The sequence below is a fragment of the Zootoca vivipara genome, chromosome 7 (assembly GCF_965207765.1).
Source record: "Zootoca vivipara chromosome 7, rZooViv2.hap1.1, whole genome shotgun sequence".
Taxonomy (NCBI): Eukaryota; Metazoa; Chordata; class Lepidosauria; order Squamata; family Lacertidae; genus Zootoca; species Zootoca vivipara.
The window spans coordinates 67,225,525-67,245,978 of NC_142590.1; the positions used below are offsets into that span (position 1 = coordinate 67,225,525).

General features: G+C 42.5%; 1 protein-coding gene across 9 annotated transcripts in view; it reads left to right on the forward strand.

The window, feature by feature from the left end:
* The window catches only part of CBFA2T2 (CBFA2/RUNX1 partner transcriptional co-repressor 2), a 70,760-nt gene extending 54,147 nt beyond the window's left edge, over nt 1-16,613 (forward strand). For 3 of the 9 annotated variants that reach the window (XM_088674517.1, XM_035121543.3, XM_088674518.1), the window contains exons 2-11: nt 41-184; nt 1,255-1,496; nt 2,757-2,846; nt 4,075-4,256; nt 4,771-5,021; nt 5,657-5,742; nt 6,654-6,849; nt 10,132-10,203; nt 12,064-12,254; nt 13,096-16,613. In XM_088674517.1, the coding sequence (XP_088530643.1) occupies nt 67-184; nt 1,255-1,496; nt 2,757-2,846; nt 4,075-4,256; nt 4,771-5,021; nt 5,657-5,742; nt 6,654-6,849; nt 10,132-10,203; nt 12,064-12,254; nt 13,096-13,392 (1,725 nt within the window). In that variant the 5' untranslated portion in view covers nt 41-66 and the 3' untranslated portion in view covers nt 13,393-16,613. Of the gene's footprint in view, nt 1-40; nt 185-1,254; nt 1,497-2,756; nt 2,847-4,074; nt 4,257-4,770; nt 5,022-5,656; nt 5,743-6,653; nt 6,850-10,131; nt 10,204-12,063; nt 12,303-13,095 lie in introns of all 9 variants that reach the window. The other 6 variants (XM_035121545.3, XM_035121541.3, XM_088674516.1 and 3 more) reach the window with 3 other exon arrangements.
* Nucleotides 16,614-20,454: the final 3,841 nt, after the last annotated feature.

The window sequence follows — 20,454 nt, forward strand, 5'->3', positions numbered from 1 at the left end:
ATTGGATTGTTAAAATTATTTCTTCTACTTTCCATTTCAGTTGCGAGTGAGAAGAGGCTGCCAGTAATGCCAGGATCCCCTGTGGAAGTGAAGATACAGTCAAGATCCTCGCCATCCAGCATGCCGCCATTGCCGCCTGTCAACCCTGGTGGACCCCGGCCTGTCTCGTTTACCCCAGCAGCATGTAAGAGACTGTGGCTTGTTCAGCTTTCTGGGAAAAACAAAAACCCACCACGAGTTCTTTCTTTATAATGCAGACATTACAGAAGTGAGGGACTGTTGTTTCAGTCCAGGGGAGGTGAATGGCTGGGATAGTACCTAATTAGCTTGGTCACTTTTGTGGCTTTATTAGCAGGCAAGCTTCTTGAGATGCAGATTTTTTAAAAAAATATGTCTATGTTTAAGCTGGGTTTTAATTTAGGAAGCGATTTTAAAAAACGTTTAATTTCTCAAGAACATCAAGTTTCTTTGCATCTGTGTTTTCTGTTGTCAGCACATCTGGTGTGTTAACTTTTTATTTATTCTCAGATTCTGGAGTGCTAGGGTTTTCTTAGGTCTCTTGAATTTTATTGTGTACTGTACAGGGTGGTACAGAATGCAGACATTCTGCAAGGAACAGAAAGAGAGCTCTCTGGTCCCAGGAATGTAAGCTGCCTTACGCTGGTCAGGTGGAATGCGCATCTAGCCCAGGAATGCTCCCTCTGACTGGCAGCAGCTCTCCAGGGCTGTGGATAGAAGTCTTTCCCACCACCAGCTCCCTAACCCTCCTCCCTTTAAAAACAAAAACCAGAGGTGTCAGGAAATTAACAAGGAATCTTCAACCTGCAAAGCTTATACTCCACCACTCAACCCCACTAGATGTTATTTCCTAAAATATTAAATATTTTTAAACACCACCACTCAGTATCAAAAGTAAATATGTCGACGCCTGAATTGTGTTCTCAGCAATTGTGCCTGCATTTCATTATTTCCTATTTTGTGTAACTTCCTTCCAGTTGAAACCAGACAGGCCCCCTCCCTGTTGAACTTCTGGCACGTACTGAAAACTTTTTAAATTCCAGCTTTTAATTTACTTTATAGCATAACTGGTTTTTGCCTTTTCTGTATTTTATTTATTGTACACCACTTGGAGACTATTTATAGTTAAGTGATATATAAATTTATGTAAAAAGAAGCATTTTTGGGCTAAACATCAAAATATAAAACTACCAGTAACATATTCATTGCTTTTTGCCTTCCCCCTCCCCACTGTAGTACCCAATGGAATGAACCATTCTCCACCGACGCTGAATGGAGCACCGTCACCCCCTCAGAGGTTCAGCAATGGCCCTGCCTCATCGTCTTCATCTTCACTGACCAACCAGCAGCTTCCAGCTACCTGTGGGGCTCGTCAGCTCAGCAAACTCAAACGCTTCCTGACCACCCTCCAGCAGTTTGGCAACGACATTTCACCAGAGATTGGGGAGAAAGTCCGCACCCTTGTTCTGGCATTAGTGGTGAGTATTAATAAGTCAAATGCAGCAAAGAAAAGAAAAGCAGACGCTTTTGCATTTCGTTATGGAATCACAGAATCATAGAGTTGGAGGAAGGGGAGCATGAGGGGCATCTAGCTCCACCCCGTGCAATGCATGACAGATGGCCATACAACCTCTGCTTAGAAACTTCCATTGAAGAAGAGTCCACCACCTTCTGAGGGAGTTCATTCCGCTGTCGAGCAGCTCTTCCTGTCAGAAAGTTCTTCCTGATGTTGGGTCAGAATCTCCTTTCTTGTAACTTAAATCCATTGGTTTGGGTCCTACCCTCTGGAGTAGGAGAAAACAAGTGTGACAGCCCTTTATATATATGAAGTAGGCGGTCATATCTCCTCTTTTCCAGGTCAAATATACCCAACTTCTTCAACCGTTCCTCATGAGGCTTGATTTCCAGACCCTTCTGATCCTGCTCAGACTTTGTCAGTAGGCTTTCTGTGAATGGCCAGACCTCTTACAATATTTGCTCCCCCGTCTAGCAGTGTGATTCTCCCCCCCAAAAAAAAACCTTCACTGCATAACTTTTCAGAAATTGGGGTGTCCATTTTGTCATAATTAATTGCAGCATGGTGAATTAATAATTTTCTGGTGCTGTTGATTTGAGTTCAATCCAGTTTTTAAAAGGAGAAATATTTGTGTTTGTGTGTAACATATATATCACGCTCATACACACAACTGGGGTGCACTTTCATTTAATTCTGTCCCAGTGTCATCCGGAGAATTCTGTTTTCACATTGCAAGGCTTTTCATAAAATTATACCCTGGTTATACATGGTCAACAAAAATGATTAAGTGCTAGGAACTGACATGTGACATTTCACCTATTTTTCCTGTTTTGGATTTTTATTTATTTACTTTATAATTTTGGAGGTTGACTAGCCAGCATTAGCACTCTACGATTCTAGATAACTTCTAATGACTGTGGTCAAACTTTGAAATGGTGCAGAAGCAGCTTATGAGACCAGAGTAGCTGTCTTCTTAAGTAATCACAATGTAGTGTGGTTGATGGATGTCAGCCCTCCAGCTTCCTATGTCTACATCTGTGAGAATTTGTAGCTCATGTTCTTAGCCAAATGTAAGATGAAGCAGATCAGATAGGATGGGACACTAAGAAATATTAGTTCTTTCCATGGTACATGTAAATCCAGACTCTCAGAGGGAAAAGGTCTTGTAGAAATAGTGTTGAATTAGAATCAATAACCATGTCAATCCCCTTTCTCTTTACAGAATTCTACCGTGACAATAGAGGAATTTCACTGCAAACTCCAGGAGGCTACCAATTTTCCTCTTCGTCCATTTGTGATTCCATTCTTGAAGGTGATTGCTTGATACTGTGCATTGGCTGGTGAGCCAGTAAGGAGAAAATTCTGTGTGCCACACTAGAGAAAGACTCACGAAGCGATGATTTTTGATAGGAGGAGGAGGATTCTGACTACAGTGGTACCTCGGGTTACAGACGCTTCAGGTTACAGACTCGGCTAACCCAGAAATTGTACCTCAGGTTAAGAACTTTGCTTCAGGATGAGAACAGAAATCGTGCTTTGGCGGCGCAGCGGCAGCAGGAGCCCCATTAGCTAAAGTGGTACCTCAGGTTAAGAACAGACCTCCAGAACGAATTAAGTTCTTAACCCGAGGTACCACTGTATTTGAGAGGAAGTCTTGGTCATGTGTAGCTAAAAGTTGTTGCCAAGGAATGCTCAAAAGCCCCCTTTCTCTACCACCGCATAACCTCTGACCATTAAGTGGGTCATGTACCTGCTCCTGGCCTGCAGCGTTGCAGCAGCTGATGTGATGGAAGCAACTGATTTTGATATTATTAATTTTTTACAAACTTGCTTTCTCTGGAGGGTGTTCTGTACAGCATGCCCCAGTCATTACAGCATGTCCCAGGCCCATGCGCTCCTTCCCTTATTTTACCATTGACCCAGCTGCTCCCTTAGGTTTGACCATAGCTAGATACTTCTCTCTTTTTTGGATACTTGTACACAGAGAAGCAGAAGGGGGAGCCAAGCTGAATTCTGAACTTTGTGAGACCTGGCAAGAATAGGAAAGAATCAGCCCTTTCCCCACCTTCTGTTTGAAGGGACTGAATCTCCCATTTATTCATAGTAGAGTTGCATGAGTGCTCATCCTGCCAGAAGACATTTATGTCTGGGACATGGGAATAATAATAATAATAATAATAATAATAATAATAATAATAATAATAATTTTTTTATTTATACCCCGCCCATCTGGCTGGGTTTCCCCAGCTAATCTGGGTGGCTCCCAACAGAATACTAAAAACACGATAAAAGATCAAACATCATGTACTGCAAGATATAGCCCAGCCTATCACAAATATAGGCATTGCTAGCAAATTCTACTTTTGTTTAATTTGCTCTTGAGGAGGCTCACAATGATTCTAGGTAGGGGTGCGGTGTCTCTGTGACAAAGGAGCCCTGTTTTAACAAGTAGCTTGCTCCTATGGCTCATTAGATGGACAACAGCAAGAGGGTATCCCAGCAGCTAAATCTAAATGGCAACCCTAACTTTTGTTTTGCAGGCCAACCTTCCCCTTCTGCAGAGGGAGCTGCTGCATTGTGCTCGGGCAGCCAAACAGACCCCTTCCCAATACCTGGCCCAGCATGAGCACATCTTGCTGAACACAAACACTGCGTCCCCAGGTGACTCTTCAGAGCTGCTGATGGAAGTGAATGGAAACGGAAAGAGGCACAGTCCAGACAGGTAGCAGGAGCTGTTTTCAAAACAGATAAATTTATCATTTTAAATAAAACTAACAACCTGGCGCCTTATAAGCTGCTTTCTATTCAAAGTCCCTTTTGTTGTGACCTCTTCAGGCATCTGGTAGTTCAAGACTTGCCTACGTGTGGCTTTTTTAGGTTGGCTCTGTGAATGTTTGACTCATCGTGGCTTTCAGTTTGTGGATCAGCATACCTGCTATTTGAAAACCCTGACCTGGTTTTGTATTTCAAGTTCCATATCACACCTAGTTTCTCCCTGTGTGAAAAAGATACTGGACTATAGGCCATTGGACTGACCCAGCAGCATGATTCTTGTGTACCATCTGTATGTGCAAATTGTTTTCTACTTGATCTCTTTGCAGAGTTCACGTCTACATATCTCTTTCCCCATTAATTATTGGTTTCACTGCTAGCACAACACAAACTTACTCTCTCTCCTTTTCAGCATTTGGTATCTTAGTACTAATGGAAAATTTCCTTTCTTGACTTGCTTACAGGAGGGAAGAAAACAGCTTCGAGAGAGAGCCTCTCCCATCAGAGCCTCCTGCCAAGAGGGTGTGCACCATTAGTCCAGCACCTCGCCACAGCCCGGCTTTGATGTTGCCCGTCATAAACCCAGCGGGGCAGTTTCATCCTACTCCACCCCCACTCCAGCATTACACCCTGGAAGACATTGCAACGTCCCATTTGTACAGAGACCCAAGCAAGGCATTGGAGCACAGAGAATTGCGAGATAGGCATGGTATAGGTAAGGAGTCCCATCTATTTTTCAAACGCATTTCCCTTAGCTACTAAAGCTACAAATTCAGTGCTTTTTGAATCTCCATAGATTCGGTTCTTGCATAGCAAAATCAAAGGCACACAAACCTATACAGCTCCTTTGTTGATCTGGTAGCCCTCTGGGGCTTTAGAAGCCTGGGCTATGTTTATCTCTTCCTCACCCCTGTGGGCCCACTTGGATAGGTGGGTGATGGTGAGGGGAGATAGTGACCAAGCAGGATTGAGCTGGATTGATAGATGGCTGTGGATTTTGGGGGTGGGGGGGGGGGAAAGAGTCTTACAGACAAAATTTGACTCCCAGGCAGGGGATTTTTTCCATGGGCCACTGTTATAGAATACATTGGTACCTCGGGTTATGTTACCTTCAGGTAACATAATTTCGAGTTACAAAGGCAGCAAACCCAGAAGTTTATACTTCCGGGTTTCGCCACGCACCTCTGGATACAGACTTTTCGGGGTAAGTACGGACCCCCAGGACGAATTAAGTTCGTATCTGGAGGGTCCACTGTAATAGCTCTTCTCTCCCCCACCCATATCTTTGTATCGCATCAAACTGTCAAGGCTCTTTTTCTGACGTAGCATTTTCCTTGCCATGCATTACAGGGTTAAACGGAGGTTATCAGGATGAACTCGTGGACCATCGCCTAACAGAGAGAGAATGGGCTGATGAATGGAAGCATCTTGATCATGTGAGAGACTGGAATAGGGGGGAGGGAACCAAATAAACCTGGACTGCAGAAAACCTAATACCAGGGCAGGCTGTTTATCCACCTAGCTCAATATTGTGTATTGTGTCTGGAGCAGGGTCTCCAGCTGAGATCCTTCTCATTTCCTGCTGCCTGCTCCTTGGAAGTAGAGATGCTATGGATTGTACCTGGGCCTTTCTGCATGTAAAGTGTGTGCTCTGCCATGGAGCAGTGGAAATATAACAGCATGTGTGCATGCTGCAAGTGTGTGCTTGTTTGTGTGTGTGTGTGTGTGTGTGTGTGTGTGTGTGTGTGTGAGAGAGAGAGAGAGAGAGAGAGAGAGAGAGAGAGAGAGAGAGAGAGAGAGAATGCACTTGTTTAGCCTAGATGGGCTATAATGCAGTAATTGGGCACATGCTTTTTACATACAGGAAGTCCCAGATTCCGTTCCTGGCATCTCCAGTGGAATTTGTTACAAATAAATGTACAGATTGAGAGTCATGCAAAAGAGCATCCTGCAGCTAATTAAAAGCCAAGCTATGTGACCAGCATCACATAGCTTGTACCATTTCATGTGATGAATTGCATATTTAAATGTTTCCATTAAAAATAACAACTCAGTTATGTAGAAAACTAGTGTGTCAATGACTGTACTAGACCAACCTGCTTTCCCATAATATACTTGTATTTTTATATATATATGCAAGAGTTTGGGCTTGATTTTTTTTAAGGGGATCACTACAACATGCAGCATCACAGTTTGAAACCATTTACTGCAGCAAAACCAAGAAAACCTTCGCCCTGTTAATTTTGATACTGTAGTTTTGCCCCTGAGTTTCTTTTTCTTAAAGTTGCAGGAGGAAATACATTTTCTAACAGCTTCTTCAAACGGTGTTCTTTCCTCTCTCTGGAAGGCATTGAATTGCATCATGGAAATGGTCGAGAAGACCAGGCGCTCTATGGCCGTTCTCCGCCGTTGTCAGGAGGCTGATAGAGAAGAGCTCAACTATTGGAAGAGGCGATGCAGTGAAACCACAGAGCCACGGAAAGGAGGGAATGACTTAATCACGAGGCAACATAGCCCAGGGAGTTCAGACTCCATTAACAGTGGTAAGCTATGGAACTCTGCATGTTCCATATGTGTTCTGAAGTGGAATAACATTTAACAGCCGTTTTCAGAAAGTGGCTGTGTATTATTAGTGTGCCAGAAGACCAAAGTATTAGATTGTTCCCATTCTTTTCAACGGGCTCCTTTGCTTTTGCAGCTTAGGCTGTAATCTTCAACACACGAATTACTTATGCACAAATTAATTAAATCCCATTCAGTACAATGCACCTTACTTCTGAGTTAACTTCTGCACAAAAATAGAACTATCTGGAATTGAGCAAGCTGTGCCTTCCCTGCCGCTGTGTGCCTTGGATATTCAGAAGTTTGAACCTGAATGGATGTTGAAGTAGAGTTGTATGCAAAGGAAACAAAAGAGGAATAAATAGAAGTCATGTATTTCTTTTATTTGTGAAATCCTTGCCGTTTGCTGCTGCTTCTAGCATTTTAAGTGTAAAAATGCAATGCAGTCTTTCTCACTGAATCTGTCCCCCCACACACTACATTCCAGTGAAATAACCAATTAAGACTCCCATTATACTGTTAGTGACTTCCCTTATTAGAAATTGCTTGTCACACATTAATATTTAACCTGGGGCGTGCATCTAGGTAGAGGATTTGCCTTGATAACTATCTCCTGAAATTCTGGGGTGGATAGGATAGTGTCAAAAACAAGCCTATTGCAGGGAGACAGGATTAATAAATCAATTAATACAAGTTACGAATAAATATAGACCATGTAAATTCTTTCTCCTTGACACACTTCCCCACTCAATATCTCTGTCTCCTGGCTCTCACTCAAGGCCCAAACAAACTCACAAACCTCCCTGGAATCTCACAAGAAAGAAGGTTCCTGGTACCAGCTGGCATCACCCTAGTCTCTCACCTCTAGGCTTGCTTTCATGGGCAGGCACCAAGGTGGACAGAGCATCCTCAGGCTGTTCACAACTGTGTCCCATTCAGCTGTCAATTAGCTGGGCTGCACACACCCAGTTCCAGGTTACAGCAGATTTATTTTGGTGATTTTCCCCAAGGAGTTCCAAAGATGGCAACCCCTCCACCCGCAGTTCTTTCTCTGTGGCCTCTGCCTACCTCTCCCCTACCAGCTGCTTTCATGATGCTACAGCTTGTGCAAAACCAGCTACATAAGGCTTCTAAATGCTTACTGATGCAGCAACTGTTGGCTTTAATTCCTGACGCCAGATGGAAATGAAAGTGCCATGGTTTTTGCTACAAGTTTTAAAAATAAAAATTCTGTGGATAAACAAGTTGTGGGCCTGCAACAAAAGAGTTGCAGTGTGGAAACTCCACCGCCCATTCTGTGACCACTCAGCATACTCAGTCGCATGCCGTTTTGTGATTCTCTCCCGCCACCCTCCAATCCTAAGCATATTCCCTCCTTCCCAATCCTTTTTTCCTTAAGTGTCCCGTCTTTTTTGGATTGTGAACTTGTGGGCAGGGAACAGTAAAAAAATCTTAGTAATGATTTTTGTATTCCACCATATCCTGATGATATGAAAGAGAGGCATTTCGATATCTCTTCCTCAAAACAAAGTATATGAATTTTACTTTGTAGTAGAGGGTGCATGCAAAACCATGCATTAAACAGAATGTTGGGGCCAGGGTACTTTATCTGCCATCTCAAATGCTTTAATTATGGATTGGGGGCTGGAGAAGTTCCAATGGCAACTGGAACAAGGAAATGTGCTTGCAAAATAAACAACCTCTTACATAACCCGTCAAAACTTGGCTTAGTGGAGGTAGGTTGTTCAGATATAGATAGAAGATTCCAAGTATGGAATAGCACTTGAGTGGTGAATGCTGTGGGGAGTCCCAAAAACTTTAAAATAGATGATCCTCACAAGGGGATAAAGCACTAGTAATGGGTTGTCTTCCGCCAACTTTTACTTAGAGCAATGGCCCTGGCTAAGAATTTAGTCGTCGTGTGCCTTGGACTTTTACATAGATGATTGCAAGTGGAGATATTGGCTTGTAACCTTGACTCAAGCAAGAGGGACACTTGGACATAATTTGGCTGAGCTCATGCATAAAGGATGCAGCATAACAAAATAAACCACTGAAGGAGGCTTGTAAGCCGAACATGTTTGGTATTGATATTTCAGTCATCCAGAAAATCTGGTTGATGGACATCCTATGATAAAGAATAACATTGAAGAAGTATAACCCATGTGATGTAGAAAGAGTTTCTTGTATGGTTATATGTTTTGGAGATATAGGTTCTGTTTATAGATTTTTCTTTTTTAGTTATTGTAGCACATAGCTTTTATATTTGGTATTCAGTTTTCTAAATTTGTGTATTTGTATATGTCTTTTTAGTTCAGGGTTATACCATTGATACCAAAATATCCATTTTTGGTAATAAAATGTTAGGCAACACATCTATTAGATTTTGTTGCTTATATAGACTGATTATTAAGTTCATTTACGCTGGTTACCCTCTACTTTTTCATTTTACATTGTCATGACTCACTTAGGTTCATTAATTTCAGCAAAGTCTCCTCTGAGTAAAAAAGTAATTCAACAAAGGCACACTCAGTAATGAATACTGCAGTACGTCTGTAAGTGAGCTATACTTATGGGGAGGGGGCAAGATGAGAATGGAGACATACTTCTGGGTTGAGAAATGCTGTATCCTCTGGTTTCCCCCATCTGGCGCATAAGGTTACACTTACATCAGGGTGTCAGAAATGCATTGCTTTCAATCTGAAAGTATGCAACATCTCATCTAACTATGCAACTGAAGACAGTGAGAATGTAATGCATGGGAGGAAAACATTTCAGTGTTAATCTTCCTTGATTTCTGTGTAGCACTGTGTATCTTGTGAGTTCCTGTTCTCAAACGACTCCTTAAAATATAGCGTGTGCTCCAGTGGCCTGAAATCCTTGGGACTACAAGGCGCACTGTAAAAATGTGAGATGCCATTAGCAAGGATTAATGCTCATTACAGTAGGGCAAAGCAGATGCTTGACAAGATATATTTATAAGTGTGTAGCCTGTGATGACAGAGTATTAAAAGATGGAAATTGGCTTCGCTGTCCAATAAATTATGCAGGACACTAAATTAAGAGTGGCCATTTATCATTTTGCCTTTTGGTGAACACTGTTAAACTGCAGAAGTCTCTTGGCTTGGTTTTTTAGCAATTAATCCTACCCTGTTCTCTTCATGCTACTTCTTGCTGAACAGATGCAGCCTATCAATTCTTAGAGTTTGGGTGGGAGAATATTTCTGTGTCTAATACTGTTGACACCACCCTTCCTTCTACAGATTCTCAGCGGGAGTTCAGCAGCAGGTCAGGAGCAGCCAGTTATGTCACCGAAGAGATATGGAAAAAGGCTGGTAAGTAAGGAGGCCCCCTTCAGAGAAGTGCCACACAGAGAAGCTGTGGAATGTTACAAGAGATTCTTGCGAAGATGGAAAGCCTTACGCACCACAGGTTGGCTGGGGAAAGGCCTCATAAATAGGCTGCTGTCTCACTGCCTAGAGAGTGATAATGGCCAGAGCCAACCAAGGCCTCCAGCAGATGGACCCATCTGGACCCATCACTGCTTGTCCATTCGACCTAGGCATTTCAGCCAGCCAGCCAGGCAGCGCTGGCACCTTCCCCAGATGGGGAGGGGGAAGGAGAGGGGGTGTCTGAGCCTCTTTTCCTTAGAGGTAGCTGATAGAGAGTCTCAAATGTGCCACTGCTCCTTGCATGTTTAATCTGGGGGTTGTCTGGGTAAATGTTAGCAATGACAATGTTCACTTGGTTTTTCAGTTTGCCTTTCTGGCAGAAGCTGGAAGAGGGCATAGCAGAACAAAAGGAAGGGAATTTTGCCCTGCTCCTTGAGACAAAATAGGGCAAAGGAGAAGGCAGAGGGAAAGGAATCTCTTTTTATGTTAAGGGAATACTTTCTATATCCCTTAAAAAAAATATAGGAGTGTTTCTGTTACATACCACAATTGCAAGCAAAAGTTTCAAGAATACTTTTAAATGCAGTTTCCACAGCAGTCTGCTAATTATGAAAAGATGGTATTTTCACATTCTTTTAAAAAAGCCCTGTTTTAATATAGCATTACAAACAGTTTTAAAACTGGCAAGGTCAAGTACGGAAGCTAAAAGACATGTCATCCCTCTGTTTATGTAGCGTTTGGGTTCTAAGGTAGACAATCTTCCACTTCCTCTTCTCTGGGGAAAAACATTGAAAAGTGTCTCTGTGTTAGTATGTTTTTAATAGTTAAAAAGATAGAGTTCCATAGGAAAACTCTATGGAAATACAGGTTCTACACATAGGTCACACTGTAAATTCATGGGCATAAGCACACCTAGCTCCATTGGACTTTGGCCATTGTGTTTCATTATCAATTTTTAAAGGGTAACACTACCTAAAATTGGGTTCATCTTGGGGTTCTGAACAATGTTTGAAGGTTTGCTTTAAGTAGAAGCTGGATAAAACCATTTGCTTCATTCTGTGTTAATTTTTGTGCATGTTGAAAAGTACCTCCTGAGTTCTCTGCGACTTTCTGAGTTCCCTGCAAATATGTTTGCATTGTTTGATACTGTTCTTTTTAATGCTTCCCTTTACTGCTCCCTCCCTTCTTTCATTGGCTTCTGCTTCATTTGCTGACACTGCTATTTAATTCTCTGTTGATGATGCTGATGCAGCAAAACCACCCTTAATGTGGTATCATGGGTGCTCGTAAACAGAATCACAAGGGTCTCTGTAGCTAGTAGAATTAAACTGCTGGATGGGCCAACAAGCGAGGTCAAGGACAGTAAAGGAGTGAAATGGCACCAAGAAAAGAGACTGCATTAATTTTCAAGGCTAGAGTTTCTACTGCCTTGCTTAGTTTACTCAAATAGCATCCCTAACTTTCTGTATGGACTGCCACCTTTGTTAAAAGGGTAACTATCTCAATGCATTTACCGTAGTTAGATTTGTAGTTTACTCAGTTTCAGAGGCTCAAGGTAACCCAAAGCATGCTGAACTCTTTGGATACAAATGTGATCAAAAAGTCTGCTGGTGCTCCTATGTGATGCAGTAGAGGGCATAAGAAATCAGAGTATGACCATCATTTCAGTAGTATTGCCGTGTTAGGCTCAAGTGCTATGCAAAAGCTTCACTTTCTTAACTCCTATGACCACTGGGTACTTCCATGCTATATACTTTGCCTTCCAATGTGAAGCCGTTTGATGAGGCTTTTGTTTCCCTTCAGAAGAAGCTGTGAATGAAGTGAAGCGCCAGGCCATGTCGGAAGTCCAAAAAGCTGTAGCAGAGGCAGAGCAGAAGGCATTTGAAATGATTGCATCTGAGAGAGCCCGCATGGAACAGACCATTGCCGATGCAAAACGCCAGGCTACAGAAGACGCTTTCCTAGTCGTCAATGAGCAGGAGGAGTCTACAGAGGTGAGAAGCCAAGGGAATATCTCTGGCAATCATGGAAAAAGTCCCAAGGCAAGAACTTTAAAGATGACATACAATCTTTCCGGATTGATCCTTGTTTTTCATTCTGACTAATCTGATTGGAGCAAAAATCTAAAGTCAATTAGAGTTTTGAGACACCTCTCTCCAACAAGCAACTAATTCGGATTCATTGGTGCTGCCATCGAATCTCCACTGTCATTTTCAGTGACTGCATGAGGCTCTGAGATTTGCGCCCCCCCCCCCCCCCCGCGCACACACACCTTGCTGGCCCCCATAGTTTGGGAACAGTTGCAGTGAGGACAGTGTCAGCAATTATATTGGAGAGGCCATCTTTTGGATTTGCGGGATGTTGGCAGTCAGTGAAATGCAAGTGAATGAAAGCCAATTTAGGAGATGCTTTGTCACGGCAGAACTCCCTTCTCCCAGTTGCTTTTCTGCCATGTTGCTTAGTTGTGGCAGGCAAAGTTATTGTGTGGCCCTGCTCAACTTCCAGGTTGGAACCCCCATGCCTAGGGAAGATCCTCCACATGCTGGATGGGCTTTCAGAAAAACCTTCCTTCTTACAAATTAACCCATTTAAACCTATAGTGCAGCTAATTTGTTGTAGGCTTCTCACGATGTGGTGCTGTTCTCTTAATGGTGCGGGTGGTAGGACTTGCATGGATTGCTATGAATCTCTCCGTTATAGAAATGTTGGTCAATACCACTTTGTGGGGTGGGGTACCGCTTGTTACCTTCCTCTGATGGCTTCAGTCGGGATGGGCGGATACCAGCCTCGTTCGAAGCTGTGCATAAGAGAAACGCTTGTTCTTTGCTTTTCCAGAGCTGCTGGAACTGTGGGCGCAAAGCCAGCGAGACCTGTAGCGGCTGCAACATTGCCCGCTACTGTGGCTCCTTCTGCCAGCACAAAGATTGGGAGAGGCACCACCGAATCTGTGGGCAGGGCTTACACAGCCAAGTCAAACCAGCCCCTACACCAGCAGGCCGATCCGCAGCCGCAGCCGCTGCCCTCAAAGCAGTCGATACGGTAGCAAGTCCAGCTCTAGAGAAAACGTCGGCCGCCACTTCTCGATCCTCCACCCCAGCCTCCGTGACAGCAATAGACACTAATGCACTCTAAAAAAAAGAGAAGATTGCGCTCAACACAGTTTATTAGTTTTCTACATTGAAAAACAGATGCCTCAAAATGTTGAAGAAGGTTTGTACTCCAGCACATTGGTGCTCAGGCTAACATTGTTTTGGGGTATTTTCCATGCCATTGTAATGTCATTTTTAGGAGTCCATGTTAGCCTTCCTTAGTGGGATCTCAGAAGGGTCTTCCTGGGATCCTGAGGACTTTGGCCCATTGTTTCATTTTATCTGAACTTTCTCAAAATTGTACTCTCGCCTGAGGTTCTAACAAGATACTTGTTCATTTTACCACAAAGCAGAGCTTGCGTGGGCATCCTCTTCTCTCATCTTTGGTATGCAATCTGACCATTATTTGAAAATTTCTTTCTCAGGCAAAAGTGAATCAAGTGAAATGAGATGTAAGTGAGCTTGATTATTAGTTCTAGCTATTTCCACTCCTTCCATTATCTAAGTCTATATTTATTGATTCCCCCACCCCCTTTCCGTTTCCCCCACCTCTCTTTCAATTTGGACACATGGAAAAGGGGGGGGGCGGAGGCACAAGGATGCTGTTTTTGTTTGCTGAAAGGAGGATTTAAAACTACTTCATATAATGACTCAGCAGCCACCCCACTTGTTGATCCATTTTAATTCCTTACAGTTATGCACAAGCTGCTTAAGAACCTGTCTATGGGCTGCAACAGATTGAAATGTTTTGTCCAAAGATTTTTACAAAAGGGATTGGTGGTCTTTCCCCCAGATCCAATTGCTTTGTCTCGTAACACCAAGGTATTGTTTTCTTACAGACACACACACACACACACACACACACACACAGAGAGAGAGAGAGAGAGAGAGAGAGAAGTTGTTGACTTTAAATGTTTGAGATTCATTGATACATAAATTTTGTAAACTTTGATGTCATATATACATTAAATAAATAAAATAACAGGATAAATAAATAAAATAACAGGATCCCCCCCCACCAAATATGGTTTATTCCAACAGGTTTTCTATCACCTGGTCTCTCAGTGCATGTGAGCTAAGTTAAATAAAGTTCAAGTTGCAAATAACAGATTTCACGGACATCCAAGTCCAACGGGATATTTTTGCTTCTCTAAGCAGTATATATCTTTAAACTGATGCCTCCAGTTAGGGATCCTGTGCACTGAAAACCAAGGAATGCGACTTTACCAACGTATTTGGCTACGTTCCTGAGTTGTGAGGCCTCCCTGTTGCATCTTTAGCAACCTGCCTGTTCACTTCAGGGCATTTGAAAGCATGTCACTGGGAGGACACTTGAAAAGAATTCAAATCCACTAAGAACTTAAATCCATTAAGTTGTGATGCTAAATCTTGAGCATGCCAAATTAACTATTAAATTATATGATTGAACTAGACTGAAGTTAACTTGATGGTTGAATTAGATTAAAAAGTAAATTAATGTTAATAAATAATTGCAGCCACACGGAAAGCCTTATTCATTTCCCCTGGGGAGCAAGCGGATAAGGATTTGGATTGGGGAAAGACTTAAACACACCTAGCCCCCCAAAAATTGGGGTGGGGGGTGTAGATATACCCAAAGCTGCATTCACTTAGCAAAGTGACTATGTAAGGCTTTTGTGTTTGAAAGGTTATCATTCTGATATGGTTGACATTGGATTAATTCAGAAGTATACCATGTGAAGCAACTCTGTGCTCTAATTTCCTAACTCACTTGAGGTTTAGCAGCAGAAGCATACTTTGCCTCATTTGAAGGTTATATTTTGCTACTATTGTTGTTGTGGGAGATGAAATTGCGAGTGGAGAAGATAAAGGAGCACATGTTCATTTGGTGCCCAAATGTGATTTAGCATTATTTCTAATGGCTATCCTGTGGTAGCCATTTTTAAAAAGGTAATATTTGATCTTCTAGAACAGTGGTTCCCAACAGGTGGTCCGGGGACCCCCAGGGGTCCGCGAGCTATGCCAGAGGGGTCCGCAAGATGCTATTAGAATAAAAAAATATATTAAATATATTTCGTATGATAACAGATTTTTTGTTTTGGCCGCTTCCTGCATGAGCAGAGTCTAGCGCAAAACTAGAATTAGATAGAGGCAGTAGTTCTGCTGTATGCCGTTAGGTGGCGCTTTACAAACACTACTGTTTTGCAAAGAGGCAGCACGCGCATTCTACTAACGCTCACCTCCCCAAGATGCTTTGCGCGCGTTGGCTTCATTTGTGCGCTACTGCGCAGGTACCCTGTCTTCTCCATTCCCCTCCCTCCTCCCTGGCGCGCACTGCCTCTTTGCAAAACAAAGATTTAGGATTAGGAATTAATTAATTAAGATTTAGGATTAGGAATTAATGGGGGTCCTTGTCACAATAGCGGCTCGATGAGGGGTCCTCGAGAAAATTTTGTTGGGAACCCCTGTTCTAGAACACGTCTCCATGCATTCACATTCCCAGATACTAGACTGCCTGAAGAAAAAAAGGAAAAAATTCCACATGTGACACATCACTTAGTGTTGCAGTGCCAAAGAGGGAAGTCTTCAGTTTTATTGATGAGTGAAGAGGATCAAGGTTTTAAGGTTATCAAAAATGGCCACTTCTGTTGGATGCAGACCTTTCTCTGCCACATGCAAAAAAGAAAAAAAGGCAGTCAAAGAAGCAGCCCTGTTATTCTCAAACTTTTCTTGTACTGCAAGGAATAATAAATTGGTTTTGCAGAAAATATGGAAATAATAATTAAAACTGTGGTGTTGAAATTACTTATTGGCTTGTAAACCCCCACTTGCCACATTATTTTCTGCAGAGAAATGAAAAGAAAATTTGCTCCAAAGAGGTAAGTGGGGGGGGGGTGTCTGTATTTGTGTGTGTGAGAGAGAGAAAGTGAGACGGCATTCTGAAATTGTGTGTAAATAGGCAGTCTTCCATAACTTTCCATGCAACTACAATGGCTTGCTATGTATTAAGAGGAAAACACACTAACTCCAGTGTACATAAATGAATGCTACCATTCATGATTTTAAAACAATTTTTGAAAATGTATGTGAAATTCTACTACAGGAAGACTCCTTGGATTCTGTTTTCTATCTAATTTTTGCCATTTGATTCTATACTAGGAGTTTTTGTTACCTATTTTATGTGCATAACTTATTTAATGTACTGTATAAAGGAACCCAAACTGTTACAGATGTATTTAGTTTGTTCTACTCACAGTAGTCAATAAAAAGACTATATTCACCTTACCACGCCAGACTTTGCTTTGTTACCGTATGTCGAATACGATTCTGCTTAAACTGACAGCTAATCTATAGAATGCACAAAATGTCCATAAGTGATTGGAATTCTAGGGCAGTGAAGCCATATGCCCATTTCAAGAGTTGAGTCACCACGACACATGTGAACCCTCCATGTGGTCTTCAGCTGGTGGGTCACAGCCTGACCTAAGGTGGATTGCAAGAGGAGCACAGCCACCACTGCATGTTATAAGATTAAGGAACAGATCCCCAAATACCTCTTTGGGTTTAAAGTGGGTCCTGCATCTGAAAAGGCTGAAGACCACTTGCTGATCTAGCACATTTCATAGGGCCCAAAGTGAAACACAACAGCCCGATTCAAAGCCAAGAACATAAAAAGTACCTTCGAAGGTGTGATAGGGCACTTCCTGCTCCGTTCCTGGTTATGTTACAAAGTTTTGGTTTTTTTAAAAAACAACAACAACCCAATTTTTATCCATATAACCCAAATAACAAAATAGAACTGTTTTCAGTGCTATTTTACTTCCATGTGTAATGTTGTGGGTTGTTTGTTGCTCTATGCTTCCTGTTGGAAGAGTGAGATGCAAGCATGAGAAAATCAATCATCAAATGTTGGACCCCAGAGTAAAGCAGCAGGCAAAATGAGAGCACTTAAGCCTTTTCAGCCGGAGAGCTGACCTTCCTGGGGCTCTATGCCAAGAATGGGCAGAATCAGAGCCAGCACAGACATAAACAGTCTCTCGCACAGTGTATTGAAACTTGGAAGACGAGCATTTCGCCTTTACTACATGCCTAACTGCTTGAGGTGGGTGATCTACAAGGGAAACTGCTGCTGAGGATGCTTAACCTTTCCCTGTCCAGCTGCACTCTCCAAAAAGGTTCTAGTCATGTGGCTTGAAAACAGCCTTCCATTGGCACCTTTCCCGAAGTCTGTTTTCAAGCCTTCTGGGATAAAGCTCACGTTGAACTTGTTGCACAATGTGGCTGGAGAGGCTGCATACCGTCACAGCCAGCAATTTTTTCCAGCAGGGTTAGGGTTGCAAGAGATAAAATCATAGAATTGTAGAGTTGGAAGGGACCCTGAGGGTCATCTAGTCCAACTCCCTGCAATGCATGAATCTCTGCGAAAGCATCTATGGCAGATGGTCATCCAACCTCTGCTTTAAAAACCTCCCAAGAAAGGAGAGTCCACAACCTATTGGGGGAGACGGTTCCACTGTCAAGCAGCTGGGGGGTGTTTAAGCCTTCCCTCCTTGCCTGTGACAACCCTCAAACTTAGGCTCAGATAACTTATATTGACTCCAACAGGAGGCTCTTTTTCTGCAGGGACCAGGACAAAGAAAGGACACTGCAAGTCAATTAAGGAGGCTGTCAAGGGCTGCTGGTTCCCACCCCCTGATTTAAGCAAAAGAATATTAGCTTATATTTAAGTGACATATACTATTTATTCTATGTTCGTAGGCAGAGAGCAGAATAATTTTCTTCTAATTAAAAAGTTTTAAATTGCTCCCTAGGGCATTAAAAAAACCAATACTGTAAGTGGTTTACATTAACGAGTGCCATATTTTACTTTAACATCAATAAAATGCACCTTTTACTGCAGATTTCCCTGGCTATTTTTCAAGACCTGACTAATTATATATTACAATATTATATTGGGCACAAGAAGAATAAGAAGTACCAGCAAGATATCTGCATAATTTAACACAGTTTTCATAATTTGGGTTATTGCCAAGTTCTTGGGAGTTGGCACAGAATTTTTTTGAAAAAAGACATTTTGGTACAGAGTGCTACATCCCATGGCTACTTGGATGGTGCCGTTGCCTCAGTGGCCAAAGCAAGAAACACAAAGAAAGTGAAGTCCAAAGGCTCTTCACCAAACTTGGGAAGTGATTTACTTACTTTGAGAATGTGGCTACAGTTTGGTGGGGAAGATGCAAGGTGCACGCTTCCATTGAACTTGTTTCTCTCAGTGTCTAGGGTGGCTGCATATTTCCTGACCCCTTGAAGCCGATAAGTAGGTTAGGGTTCAATTTGTAGCTCAGGATGGAAGCTAGAGTCAGTGCCACTGTTACCAAAATTTATGGGTTTGCCAGAGAAGGTCAATATAGGTCAGGGGCCAAACCTGAGATTTAGCAGCCTCTAGGGCTAGGGTTGCCAGACTCAATAGAGGACAGGACTTCTGTGCCTTTAATTGCCCTGCTCTCTTTTGAGTCTGGAAACCTTAAAGAGAAACCAGCAGACCCTTTGCTTGGAAATTAAACAAAGGTTTTTCTTTAAGGTTTCCAGACTCAAAAGAGAGCAGGGCAATTAAAGGCACAGAAGTCCTGTCCTCTGTTGAGTCTGGCAACCCTATCTAGGGCAGGGCCTCCATGTTGCCGGATTCTTTAACTCTCATTTCCTGGATCACTCCAGTGGCCCATCAAGACAAGCATCCTGTACTCACAGTATTGCACGCAGGACCTGAGCACAATAGTGCTCTTCACTCCTGTGGTTTCCAGCTACTGGTATTCAGAAGCATTCTGACAGTGGAAGTAGAACATAACCCATCAGAAACAGTAGCACGGGCCATGCTGGGAATCCAACATTTGAAAGGCCAAAGGTCATGGAAAGTAGCAGCCAGACTGCTAATAAGGGCTGCCTGTCTCGTGCAGGGGCAGGGGAATTTGACTTTCGATATTTGATGGGAGTTGTGGTCCAACAACAGCTGTAGACCCAAGTTTGGGAAACCCTGGTCTCATGTTTGAGTGTGAGGCAGGATTTTGGAGAATTTTTGCTTTAGCGCACTGCTGTGGAGTTCTGCAGTCTCAGAGTTTACTCAAGAGCCTCACCTCCCTCCCACATCAATATATAGAATATTGATTGTCCATCTGGGGCTTACTGGCCCAGTAGCCTACTAACCCCCAATATTGCAACAGAAGGTCTGCTGCTGTTTAGTATTGCCACCACTATTTTATTATAGGCAGTATCCCTGCAACATACACTATATATTAAAAAATACCCGCTTTTGTTTTTCCTTTTATCTTCCTGCCATCAGCATTACATAAAAAAATAAAATAAAATCATATTTCTGTGCATATTTTATCACCTACCATAGCTAGATACAGGGATGACAGACTGGGGGATTAGGGCTTGAAAGTCAAAACAAATGTGATTTTTTAAAATTTAAATATAGAAGAGCATGTTTATTTGCAATTTGGTTATGTAACAATACCTTGTTTATAGGGATTACTGTTGCTTTATTGATGTTACACTTAAATTTAATGATGTTACATTTATTTTAATGCTTTTGCTGCTGCAAAGTCTCTACACAAATACCTTTGCTAAAGTAATACCATTACTGAAACATGGCAACTTTCTTCAGCATCAGCAGCTGATTAACTGCCTCTTGGCAGATTGCCTGCTGAACCCCAGTCAGGTCTGGCCCACCCATGAGGCAAAGTGAAACTACTGCCTCAGGCAGCAGAATCCACAGGGGCATCAATTCCCAATGTCAATCTTTCTTCCCCCCCTTGTTCCTGATTTAGATCTTCCCTCACCCCTTCTTCCTTGGTGGGGAGGGGGGAGTCATTGTGGGGTCCTCCCCAGGTGCCAAAGTGTCTTGCGCCGGCCCTGCCCCCAATACAATGCATTGCTCTGGCAAGGAGTACAAGACCATTGTCCCCTTCACACAGTTGATGATATAAAGTCTGAGCCATGTTTAAAACAAAACTACATTTTTTTCATTTAAATTTCTCCTTGGAAATACACAGTTTCTACACATTGTCAAGAGCTTTAAAGCTGTAGAAGATTTATCCAATGAGGAATGTCAAGTATTATGCAGAATGCA